The following is a 13,611-nucleotide window of genomic DNA, read 5'->3' as shown; positions in this document are numbered from 1 at the left end:
ATAGGAGAGAGATGGAAGAATGGCATCATAAAACAACAGTAATTATTGATGTTCACAAATGACACACTCCGGACCAGCAGGGGTGTATTTAGAAACAATGGATAACATCAATATTTCTTGTTGGTCACCACCAGAAGAAGGTTTTATCAAACTTAACTTTGATGGGAGCAGCCAAAGCAATCCAGGTTCAGGTATAGATGGTTTATTTAGAAACAAAAAAGGAAGTATTCTGGCTTTGTTCTCCAGACCAGCAGGGGTGGGAAACTCAATCAGAGTCAAGCTCTTAGCAGCACCTCAAGGAATATAGTTAGCAAACAGATGAATATTGATAAATTGATTGTTGAAGGGAACTCCAAGTTGGCAACAGCTGGTTAGAGAACCCAGAGACAATAAACTGGTTGTATAGGGAGGGCTTGAAGAGATTTAAATGGCCTACCAACAATGACTTTGAGAATTCAATGGGAAAGAAGATTGGCCAAGGAATGGCACGCTCTAGCTAAACAAGGGGTTTCTAGGGAACGATTGTTTTGGGTTCAGTTGCAATCTCTTATTGTTGATTGGGGGAGGTGCACCTCATACCTCCCTGTGAATCCTCATACAGTTTAAGGCCTTTTCTGATTAATAAAATTCTTCATTTACTTATCCAGAAAAAAATATTGATGTTCACAAATGAGCAAAGCAACATTATGATTATTTGAATATTTAACTACCTGACCACAATCTCCAGAAAGAACCAAACGTTTATCAGCCTGAAGAAACTTGCCAATTAAGTTGCAATCTCGGAAGAGATGATCAACAATCATATTGTTCTTGCTCTCCAAGCATGATAAAATGATACTCTCTACATGATGATGCAGCAAGTTATTGAATGGATACCTGCATCCATTATAATATCGTATAAAGCTACTGGGAATTGCACATGTTTGGCCAAATAGACAAATGAAATTCTAACTTACTCAAAAAAGAGATCCAGGATTCTCTGGATGGTACCAGAGCTGACCAATTCCTTTTCAGCAACTTCATTGCCAGCCCTCAATAATACTGCAATGAACTCTACAATCTGAAATGAGAGAGCAAGAGGAGAATTAGCAAGGAACACCGAAACTGCAGATCAATGGTAATCTATTTTCAACATCCTCACTATTTACAACACAGAACCTTGAAAAACCCCAAGGACCAATGTCACAGTGATCATGAAAACCACCAACTAGGTGTGCAACTTGGGTACCCGAGTTGAAGACTTCACACAGCATCAAGCACATGCCCTCAGGCTGGACCCACTCAAAATTTAACCTCAACTCAAGCCCAAAAAGTTACATCTTACCAACAACTAGGCTATATGTAGTCCACAAGAGATTTCTAATTACCTTGTACAAGAAGCAGGACCTGGCAATTAGTTGTGCCTTAATTTCTCAAGGAAAAATTTCCCCATCCAGTTCAATAGTATTATTGTTGATGTTCCTCGGTATTTTTTCCTTTTTTCTGTAAATAGAACACATTGCCAATTTTTTTTATCAGAAACGATAACTTTCTTTTTTTGATCAATTCAGAAACGACAACTTTCATTAGAGATAAATTAACCTGAAATACAGAATTCAACCCTTATTAGAAAAGGTTGATCCAATAAACATCAAACATTACAGCACTGCCCAAAAAAGACTCTCCCTTGCAGCCCCTTGTTTTGCTAGGGCGTCAGAAAAACCATTTGCTGATCTCCTTACCCACTTGAACCAAACACCCACCTCCCTTGTTATGCTAAGAATTTCCCTATCAGCTGTCTATATTGCCAAATTCCCAGCTGCCCTGATTGCATCCACCCAATTACCAACTTGGAGTCTCCCTCTATCTCAATCTGCTGTAGCCCCAACTGTTTGGCCAGTTTTACACCTTGATGTAGTGCCAAGATTTCCGCTCTTAAGGAATCTCCAACTCCTATTGGACCTGAAAACAAAGCCATTATCTTGCCTTCATTATCTCTGAAAACACCTCCTATACCAGATGGGCCTGGATTACCTATAGAGCTTCCATCAAAGTTCAGTTTCACCCTTTGTTGTGCCGGTGGGGACCAAACTTCCTGTATCATAGCTTTGGAAGTAGTAGTAGATGCCACAATACCCAACTTTTATAAATTTCTTCAACCGAGAAATCCTTAAAAAGATCACAGGATTTCAACCAATGGATAACCTTAGTAGTTATTCCTTCCACAACCTCTTCCTTGGATCTACATCTGCCTTTAAAGATCCTATTGTTTCTTTCCTCCCACACTGACCACAATACAACAACTCTAGTGGCTCTCCACATAATCCTTCCATGAACCGTTGGTTGCCTGTAAAAAGTTGGATCAAAGAGGTTCACCACGCTTGAGGAGGGAGTCCACCTGTAGCCAAAGAGAGAAGAGAACCAAGACCAAATAAAGAACACAAAGGGACATGAGATTAGTAAATGTGAAATTGTCTCACCAGAACCCAAACAGAGGCAACAAACATGGGGGGAGAGGCACACATTTGGCCTCTTTTTTTGCAATAAATCCAAGGTGTTGATTTTTTGGAGTACCACTTCCCAACATAAGGCCTAAATTTTAGGGGGTACAGGGCTACCCCACACCTCCTTTGAAGGAAAGTTCCCTACAAGGTTAGAGGTCTGAAGCAAAATGTTATAGAAAGAAGAGCATTGAAAAAACCAGAAGGAGAAGGTTTCCAAATTCTGCTATCTCTACAGGACTGATCAAGAAAGACTTCCCCTAACTGAGTGATCAAATCATCAACCATCCCCATTTCAGAATCCCTTAGACCTCTTCTCAAAGCCCAAATCCCAGGAGTTATCAACAAACACTGAAGAGATCACTTTTCTTTCGTTTTCAGACAAGGAGTAAATAGAAGGAAATCTATCTTTAAGGAAGTTTTCACCAACCCAAACATCTTCCCAAAAAATATATAGGTAGTATATTAAATACCACATTATTTGTCAGTATAGTAATTGATTCTTCTGATAAATTAAGTTACAATTTTACCAAATGTGAGTCTGTCCTTCAAATATGATACAAAACTAATAAAAGAAATAAGAAAAGTGAGAGAAAAAGAAAGGTTACAGCAGAATAAAAGAAGAAGATGGAGAAGAAGAAGAGAAAGAATAAGAGAGTTTGATGATTCTCTCTCTCCCTTCACTAATCTTTTATTAAACTTAATTAATCATGCTAATTACAAGTCTGACCTTTAAGTGGGCGGCCAGCAAAGCAATAGCTTAAAAGAACTTAAAAAGAAGTTAACAGGCCCATTAACACATAAAACAGATATAACATTACTTAAACATAAAAGAAATATTAGGGCCCATTCGGCCCAGTCTCTCTACACTCCCCCACAAGTTGAGCATAGATGTCAATCATGCCCAGCTTGCTTATATAGTGTGTCAGTTTTCCTTTTGGAACACCTTTGGTCAAAACATCAATCAATTGCTCTTCTGAAGCAATAAATGGCAAGCAGACTTCCCCTAAAGCAACTTTCTCCTTTATGAAATGTCTATCAACCTCTATGTGCTTAGTTTTGTCATGCTGAACAGGATTATGTGCAATGTCAATAGCTGCCCAGTTGTCACAGTAGAGCATCATTAGCTTTTCATAGTCAATACCCAACTCTCCCAAAAGTGATCTCAACCACAATAATTCTGAGTCTCTGACACTCCATAACATCAATTTCTACCATAGTGATTTCAACATGAAGTAGTAAATTGCTACACTCTTCTCCCCCTGTCTCAAATTTTTCACATCACTCTTCAACTTATAGGCTCTTGCAACATTTAACTTCTGTGAATAAGTTTCTGTAAGACTATCTCAAATCTCCTTGGTTGAGGTCATCCAGAGGTAATGCTAACTTATATGGATCTGCAAAGAGTTGACCAACCATCCAATCACTGTGTAGTTCTCCTGCATCCATTTCTCATATGCAAGGTCTGTCTCTGCAGGTTTCACCTTACTACCTGTGAGATACCCTAGTTTACCTCTACTGCAAACATAAATCTGTATGGATTGTGCCCAGGCTAGATAATTGGTTCCATCTAGTTTAATTGTGGTCACACCAGTCAAAAAGGAATCTACCGAGCCAGCCCCAGATACCGGCATCTATTTCATTTCACTTCTAAATTGCTCCATTGATCAAATGAAAATAAAAAAACTAGTTTTTCAATATTTATGGACCTAAATGAGGTCAATACAGTACCTAGAGATTAGAAAAACTAGGGTTTCACTGCACCCAGCTGTCGGGGAGGAAGAGAGTAGCAGTCGCTCCTACCAGAGCTTCCTAACCTCCTTCAAATCTCAACCGCACACTTCTGGAGATCAAAATACACCTACCAAGACATGAACGCCACACTCAATCCTTCTCCTTAACCTATAACTTGAAACCTCTCTAGTCAGCTAGGGTCTTGGGCAGAAAAAATACAGCTTCAATTCCTGGCAATTTTCAGCCAGATTCTAACTCTCTAAACCCTCTACCAACTAGGCAAATAGTCCTCTGACTGATCAGCAGCTTATCTCTCCATACACTTCTAATCGAAGGGTGTATTGGAAAAAAAAGAAAGAAAAGTGGAGGAAGAACTGCTCTGATACCAAGATGTGAGTCTATCCTTCAAATCTGATATAAAACTTATAAAAGAAATAATAAAAGTGAGAGAAAAAAAGGTTACAACAGAATAGAAGAAGAAGAAGAGAAAGAAGAAGAGAGTCCGATGGCTCTCTCTCCCTTCACTAATCTTTTATTAAACTTAATTAATCATGCTAATTACAAGTCTACCCTTTAAGTGGGTGGCCAGCAAAGCAGACAGCAGTAACTTAAAAAGAGGTTAACAGGCCCATTAAGAAAAGGCCCATTAATACATAAAACAGATATAACATTACTTGAACATAAAAGAAATATTAGGGCCCATTTGGCCCAGTCTCTCTAAATTACCCTCAAAGTAGCACATTAAATGCTATTATTTATAATGTTTTCCCATCTTTCATCTGTTTGGATTCTGAAACTTCATTATTTTGCTTCACCTTTTATAGTAAATTAAACATGGTTTAAATGTAAATATATTAGTTATATTAGAAACAAATTGAGGCACATAGCGGGCTTAGCTTGTGTGCTATATATTTGGATAGCTAAACAATCCAACTCCACAGTCAAAGAAAGGTAATTACAATATTGTTCATTTCCTGGGTAAAGGAGGGTATAAATCACCTAGGAACATAAATCAACTGGCCAAGTCTTGAAGATATCCAAAAAGCCTCTAGAAGATTGGATTTGTGCAACTTTATAATGGTATCTTTACTTTAACAGAGCAAAAAGCTATTAGCAAATAAAATAATAAGGAATACAACATTAAGGCCCATCATCCTTCACAGGAGAACAAACCTTTAGACGGTGCTTCCCGAGAGGAGGCCTAAGTTCTCCATATGTTGTAAGCAAAACTCTCTCATCATTGGAAACATTCAAAAGCATAAGCAAGTCCCCTGCAGTAATATCAGGAAATAGCATGATGATTACTGTCATTAAAGAAATTCAGAATTATATTTAATAAAAGTGTCAAAGAGATGCAAGTGAGGATATATTGATTACAGGAACTAAATCCACCATCATCGATCACAAACTAGTCAAATTGACAAGGTATCAAATAACTAAGCTTCAACAAGGTTGTATTACATGTATCATAATGATTGTTCATTTGGAACCTTTTAAAACTAAAATTTTTACTGAGTTGATGATAACTGATAAATAAATCACCAAAACAAAATCCTAAAGACTAACATAAGTAGTTGATAGGTTGACCATAGGGCTTAGCTCAAATCAAACATCAAAATCATCTAATCCATCTCACTGTCAGGAACGAAAAGTAGGCATCAAATACACAAGCTCTGTTATGTTAAAACAGATATCAAAACCCTAGCTCAGTGTGCTCAAGTTTCTCTCATGGGTTAAGATAAAACAAGAGATGAGAGCCCTAAAGGGGGAAAACAAGGAATTATGTCCTAGGGAACTTCAATTTAAAACAATTGACTACAATTATTTTTTGAGAAAAAAAAAAATATGCCAATAACTTTCCACAAGGAACATATACACTGCAAGTCAACTAATAACACTACCACTTTTAGCTCATACCAAAGAGCCATCAAAGGGCAGGGCAACTTACTCCCAACATTTTCAAAGAGCATAGAAGTTCCCATTTGTTCCATTTCCATACAGTAATTACAGAACTGAAAGAAAAAGAAAGGCTTAAAATACTATTGGAGCTCAATTTTATCCCAATAAATTACAGAATCCACATGGAAAGTAAAGGACAAATCAACTACAACAAGGACGGTACAATCAGAGAAAGAAATGTCATAAACTACCTAACATGTCCAATAATTGGCGAAGGGGAAAGGGAAAATTTCTTCAATCAACCAAAATTTGAAGCTCGGTACACTTGCAAAACTTTTTTCTTGATAAATTACAAAACTATAACAACCACAAATTACAATATGAAAATAAGTTCTTGAGGGGTTATTGGGGTCAATGTTTATCCAATCCAATACATGAAAAATAAAGATCCATTGGAAGAAAATACTAGAATACTTTGAGGATCACAGTTCAAACCTGTTATAACACAAACTTACCAAGTTTTGGCAGCATAGCACTAATAGTCTCAGGATTAACATGAATGGATGGTTCATATAAATGTTGACTTCGAAGAGGATTAAACAAAGGAGAAATAGCTGCTCTTTTGGGATCCAACAAAGAAATACAGACAGACAGGGAGTGCACAAGTGCAGATTTCAACTCTGAAACTTCAAGTGCATGACCAAATATTCTTGCAACAAAGCTGCATAGCAATACAAAATGGAAACAACCACCTTATCAATATAAAATGCTTAGTTGTAAAGGGAATTCTGATAGCATAACATCTCAAATGTAAGACATAAACCTTGGGCTTGAAAGTTTAGTGGCCAGAGCTGAAGGAGCATTTTGAGTGATGACACAGAGAGTTTCTGCTGCATTAGCATGAACTTCAGGAGAACTCTGATCAATTTATGCACAAATTCGTCAGGGACCAGATTGCTAAATTAGCCAGAATGGTGAACTGAAAATACACATATACATAAACTGATAAACATTTACATATGTTGTCCATTGTGCTTAGAAAGGGCACCAACTGACAAAGTTAAAACTAAGCAAACAAGGTAAAGTTATGCGCAACTGTTCAGGTAAATGGTTGATCATGGCCAAAAAAGTCATGATCGAAAGGAATAGGTTTATTTTAAGTTCCACAATTAGCATACACAACATGCATACGCATAGTTGTCAAGGCGACACCTAGGTGGGCACCTAGGTGACGCCTAGGCGACAAGGTACCCTTTGAGGCTCGCCTCGCCTAATCGCCTAGCAATTTTCTACTTCCCACTATAAAATACTATTTTACTCATTCTTTTTTGAGATTATAATTATAAAATAGACATTATTAAACTAAAATAATCATTTTGTGTGTTTATATACTTAGTTCTTTTTATTATTTTCTTATTTATTAGGGTTTAATCAACACAAACATTGCTAAATGCTGTATTAAACCCTCAAAGACTTAAAAACCTGAACCAATAAGTAAGGAAGAACTTAAAATTTTAACTAATCAGCACATTTTCCTCTTCCATATCATGAATATGTTGATTTTCTATACTTTAATATGAAATTTATACTTTTTCTTATGAAAATCAGGAATAATTATTAAAGAAATATGGTTATGGTACCTAGGGAACTACCCTAGGATCTATGTTTTTAACATAAAAAATCTATCGCCTAGGCGACGCCTAGGCGCCCCCCAATCACCTAGCCTCGCCTTGGCGCCTTGAAAACTATGTGCATACGTAATATAAGGCATGCATACATGCATACATGAATAACATATAGTGTATGGATAAACATGTGAAAAGTTTCACCTAAATGAAAAACTATTTTTATTACCTATTTTATTCAACTATTATACACATTACCAGTTAATTTTTTACATGCATCAAATTTGGTTCAACCATAACAAAAGTTACAATTTAGGCACTCACAGATGGGCTCAGTTTATCGGTGATCATTTCCAGCAAATTACTATCAGCCAACCATTGCATCACATCCACAAAATTGGGATACATGTGATCATCAGCACTGACAAGTCGAACCAGAACCTGGATAAGAGTTTGTCAGGATGGACTATTCCCCATTCCCTGTCAACAAAGAGAATGCAAAATCCATATCCCAATTAGCTACATATGATTAACATTATGATTTTAGTTGCATACCTCCATAATTGACGTGATTCCTATCAAATCAACTAGCTGGCAGAAAGCATCCTGATGAACCTGACCAAAAAGCAAGCAGATGTAAACAAATCCAGTCAAGGCCTCGAAGGATAAAAAAGGCATGTAATCCATCAATAGTTCAAGAATTATAGTTTTCTGAAGTCAAGCCATTTTGGAAGGGGTATCTGTATCTACATACCACATAGTACTTAAGGTAGCATGTCCCCTTAGTATACAACAACCAACCCAGAAATGGATTATTTCCAAAGGTAGCAGCCCCATCTATTTGTCTAGTTAGTCCATATATGGCATGGTCACCCCCCCCCAACAAAATCAACTTGAATGTTGATGATGGTAGCCTTAGGGAATAATAGGAACTCAGATATAGGTGGTCGTATTGAGAGATCATAATGAGGATGTTGAAAGTGGTGTTTTGTGGATCATAAGGATTTGATAGTTCCAAACAAGCACAGCTTAAATTTGAAAATGGCTACTTCCCTTGGTTTCTGGGGTCTGATTGCTGATGGGGATTCAAAGACTAAGGCATTTGTCCATAAACCTAATTTTGCATTTAATTCCCTTCTAGTTTCATTATTTTTTTAAGGTAAGGTAATTTATTAAAACAAGAACCAGTACAAAGGAGCCTAGGCCACAAATTACAGATACAACCAGTTCTGAGATCTAAACAACAGACTCAAATTCTGATTTTTAAACACCTCCATTGCCAACACCCAGGACAGAAGTTTACCCACAGCTTTCTGCACCATTTCCTCTGAAGATTTGGCTTTGCCCTGAAAAATTCTGTTATTTCTTTCAATCCAGATAGTCCAAAGCACAGCAGCCGGGATAGTTTTCCAAACCAAGATACCTTTCTTGCTGAGACCCTCAATCTGCCAACACAACAGCAGATTTTTCACAGAATTTGGCATTACCCAGCTGATTTCCAAAGCTTGAAGATGTTCTGGGCAATGTAAGGCCAGATGTTCTGTAGTTTCTACTACCCCACCACATAAGCCACATGACATGTCCGAAATCTGAATGCCACGTTTCACTAGATTAACTTTGGATAGACATTTATTTAAAGCCATTGTCCAGAGCAAAAACTTCACTTTAGAAGGACTGGTTGAGCTCCAAATCTGCCTAGCCGGAAAGTTTTCCTGACCTCAACTTATCAACTTACTGAACATAGACTTAACAGAAAACATGCCATCAGCTTCCCATTTCCATCTCCAAGCATCCTCCATGTTTGGGCCAATCCTCTGGTTCTGGAGCAGGCCCAACAGAATTGCATACTCCTCAATTTCCCAGTCAAAGAGGCGCCTCCTACAAGTTAGGTTCCAACTGAAAGAGTTCCCATTCACATTGAAATTCTCAGCCACCGAGGAGTCCTGATTTACAGAAATTTGATACAAGAGAGGAAAGGCATCTTTCAGACACTTCAGAACACCAAGAGTCTTTCCAAAATTTGATTCTTTCCCCATTTCCCAAGTTGTAACCGATTCCTTCCTCAAATAGATTAGTGTTCTTCATTATACCTGTCCAAATGGAGCTTATCCCTCTTGAAATAGGAGAATTGGATCTCCAATCACCCCAGTCCACTCCATATTTGTCCACAGTCAGCTTTCTCCACCAAGCATTTCTTTCATTTGCAAATCTCCAAAGCCATTTACAACATGAACCTTCTTCTCCTCCTCCCAACCTCTCCAGAGAAAGTTTTTCTGTAGTTGCTCCAATCTGTGCCACTTTGGAAGAAATAGGAAATAGGGAGAGGTAGTAAGTAGGTAAATTAGAAAGAGTACTCTTAATCAAAATCACTCTCCCCCCAAAAGAAAGGTATTTAGCTTTCCAAGAAGCCAATTTCTTCTCCATTCTTTCAACCACTAGATTCCAAATCTGAGAGGAAGTATATTTAGCTCCAAGAGGGAGCCCCAAGTACTTGACCGGAAGATGGGCAGTCTGACAAGCCATAACTTCTGCACAAACATCTAGATTTGTAACAAGACCTACAGGGATAATCTGAGATTTACTCAAATTAACCTTAAGGCCAAACACCACCTCAAACCAACTCAAAATTCCAAGCACCACCTCCAGTTGATTAGGAGAAGCATCAACAAAGCATAAGGTGTCATCAGCAAATTGAAGAATATTGACTTTTTCTTTTCTCGGAGCAATTGCAAAGCCCTCCCAAAGCCCATTCTCAACAGCCTTCTTGCTAAAGAGAGATAAAATTTCCATAACGCAAATGAAGAGTAGGGGAGAGAAGGTCACCTTGCCTCAAACCTCTTGAACTTCCAAAAAACCCCGTCGTTTGCCCGTTAATTAAGATGGAGAACTTAGGAGTCTTAACACAAACTCTGATCCAGTTTCTCCAAAGTTGCCCAAAATTCATTTTCTCCAAAACCATATCCAAGCAATGCCAGTTAACATGATCATAAGCTTTTTTCAATATCCAGTTTACACAGAACACTTGGGGTCCCCTCTCTTCTTCTGGACTCCAACAGTTCATTGGCAATGAGAACAGAGTCAACCATCTGTCCACTCGGGACAAAAGCACTTTGGTTACAAGAGATAACACTGCCTAACACACACTTCATTCTTTCAACCAAAACCTTAGACAAGATTTTGTAGAAACTGTGCAAGAGACTAATGGGCCTGAAGTCCTTCAATATTGACAGCCCCCTCAATTTTTGGAATAAGAGTGATGAAAGTTGCATTCAGACTTCTCTAAAAGGAAGCATTAGTGTGAAATGCCTGAAACACCTGCATCGGATCACTCCTCACAATATCCCAACATTTTAAATAGAATAGATCAGAGAACCCATTAGAACCCGGTGATTTATCATTTTCTATCTTTACTGCACCCTTAATTTCCTCTTCTAAGAATGGTCTCTCTAACCAGATTTTCTGCTCTTCATTTAACTTATTAAATTGGAGCTCGGAGGGAAAAGGTCTCTGAACCCACTTCTCTTTATAAAGGTTCTTATAGAAAGAAGTAGCTACAGATTTAACTTCAGAACTAGACTCACCACACCTATCCTCCCACACCAGCTTGCTGATTGAAGAGAACCTAGCACGAGCATTTGTTATTTTGTGAAAGAACTTTGTATTTTTATCCCCCTCTTTAAGCCAAATGGATTTAGCTCTTTGTCTCCACTTCCTCTCTTCCTCAACTGCCATCTTATCATATTTGATTTTTGCAATTGACCTCTTAAGTCTCAGATCTTCAGGCAAGGGACGCACCTCTTGAAAACAAAAACAAATGGTTGAAGATTTCTGTTCTAATTTCATTGAGAAGATATGTACAAATATATACACCTTCTAAGAATCAATCTAGGAGCTATTCTAGGAAACTAACCCACTAATTTAGCCTAAAGAAAAAAAGGAAACTAAATCACAGCCTAAAAAAGGAAAATAATCACAGCCTAAATAAGAAAACAAATAACTAAAAAAATAGGAAAGATTCTGACTCGGATTCCACAAGGAATAATCCTCGTCATCCCTTTCCAACACTCCCCCTCAAGCTGGTGAATGTATATCAATCATTCCCAGTTTGGATACATTTGTCTCAAACCCGACCCTAAGTAATGGTTTAGTGAGGATGTTTGCTTCCTGTGATCCAGATGGCACATAGGATAGACAAATTTTTCCACTTTCGATCTCTGATTTGATGAAATTGTTGTCAATGCGAACATGCTTCATTCGATCATGTTGAATAGGGTTGTGTACAATTGCTATTGCTGACTTACTGTCACTATACAGTTTCATTGGACTATCAAGTGGAACATTTAGGTCTGACAATAGTCGTTCAAGCCATATTAACTCACAAATCCCTTGTGCAATTGCCTTGTATTCTGCTTCTGCACTACTTCTGGACACAACAGTTTGCTTCTTACTTCGCCATGTAACAACATTCCGCCAAACCTTTGTACAATATCCTGTAGTAGACTTACTGTCCTCAACCGAACCAGCCCAATCAGCATCTGCAAATCCCTCAAGTAACCGATTATCACTTTTCTTGAACAATATACCCTTGCCAGGAGCTCCTTTCAAATATCTAAGGATCTTATCAACAGCACACTGATGTCTCTTAGTTGGAGCATGCATAAACTGACTAACTATGCTAACACTATAGGTAATATCAGGCCTAGTAAGTGATAGAAAGATTAGTTTTCCCACAAGACGTTGATATCTCTCTTTGTTAGTTGGAGGATCATTCTCAGAGATCTTATGCTTCCAATTCTTCTCCAGTGGAGTGCTAGCTGGATGACAACCAAGCTTCCCGGTTTCCTTCAACAGATCTAGGATGTATTTTCTTTGAAAAATGAAAATACCAGTTTTGCTTCTAGCAATTTCCATCCCAAGGAAATACTGAAGTTTTCCAAGATCCTTAACTTTGAACTCAGATTGTAGTAGACCCTTGAGATTCGTAATCTCATCATTGTCATCACCCGTGATTACCATATCATCAACATACACAATCAAGATTGATTTTTTTCCATCCCTTGACTGTTTTATGAATAGGGTGTGATCTGTTTGTCCTTGTGTGTATCCAAATCTTTTTATAACTGTGCTGAATCGAGTGAACCATGCCCTAGGAGATTGTTTTAACCCATACAGAGACTTCTTCAATTTACACACTGATCCTGGTTTTTCTTTGTCTTCGAAGCCAGGAGGCAGCTTCATGTAGACTTCATCAAGAGTTCCATTCAGGAAAGCATTTGAAACATCCATTTGGTGCAATTTCCAATCCAAGTTGGTTGCCATAGACAAGAGAACCCGTATAGAGTTCAATTTTGCAACTGGTGCAAAAGTTTCTTCGTAGTCAAGCCCGTATGTTTGCGTATACCCTTGAGCAACCAAATGCGCCTTGTATCTCTCTATTTTCCCTTCCAAACTTACTTTCACCGTAAAAATCCACTTACAGCCCACTAACTTCTTCCCTTCAGGCATATTTACAACTTCCTATGTATTATTGTCATTTAGTGCCTTCATCTCTTCCAAAACAGCAGCCTTCCATTTTGAATCTCTCAAGGCATCATATATATTTGCAGGAATTGTTACATTATCAAGTTGAGATACAAATGCCCTGTGAGTGTTAGATAAACGGCAATATGACAAATGATTTGAAATCGGATGTTGAGTACAAGATCTTACCCCCTTTCTTATAGCAATGGGAACATCCAAATCATCAATTGTAACAGCACCTCTTTGTGAATCTTGTGGTGAATCCGCCATAGGTTTCGATGATTGGTTTTGCTGAGTAACACAGGGCCTCCTTAAGTAAACAATTAGTTCACTTTGTTGTTGGACTGATTCTC

The 13,611-nt window shown here is 38.0% G+C and overlaps 1 protein-coding gene across 8 annotated transcripts in view; it reads right to left on the bottom strand.

Moving 5' to 3' along the window:
* LOC104602615 (uncharacterized) overlaps positions 1 to 13,611 on the bottom strand; it is a 34,604-nt gene that overhangs the window by 6,019 nt on the left and 14,974 nt on the right. For 7 of the 8 annotated variants that reach the window (XM_010266368.3, XM_088898228.1, XM_010266369.3 and 4 more), the window contains 7 exons: positions 8,294 to 8,353; positions 8,063 to 8,179; positions 6,937 to 7,031; positions 6,629 to 6,834; positions 5,388 to 5,485; positions 957 to 1,060; positions 711 to 876 (listed from right to left, as the gene is read on the bottom strand). In XM_010266368.3, coding sequence (XP_010264670.1) covers positions 711 to 876; positions 957 to 1,060; positions 5,388 to 5,485; positions 6,629 to 6,834; positions 6,937 to 7,031; positions 8,063 to 8,179; positions 8,294 to 8,353 — 846 coding nt within the window. Of the gene's footprint in view, positions 1 to 710; positions 877 to 956; positions 1,061 to 5,387; positions 5,486 to 6,628; positions 6,835 to 6,936; positions 7,032 to 8,062; positions 8,180 to 8,293; positions 8,354 to 8,492; positions 8,995 to 13,611 lie in introns of those variants that run through there. The other variant, XM_088898226.1, reaches the window with a different exon arrangement.

This window comes from Nelumbo nucifera, chromosome 2 (genome assembly GCF_055504915.1).
Source record: "Nelumbo nucifera cultivar China Antique chromosome 2, China Antique-T2T, whole genome shotgun sequence".
NCBI classification, from domain to species: domain Eukaryota; kingdom Viridiplantae; phylum Streptophyta; class Magnoliopsida; order Proteales; family Nelumbonaceae; genus Nelumbo; species Nelumbo nucifera.
This window is presented reverse-complemented; position numbering and strand designations above follow the sequence as displayed.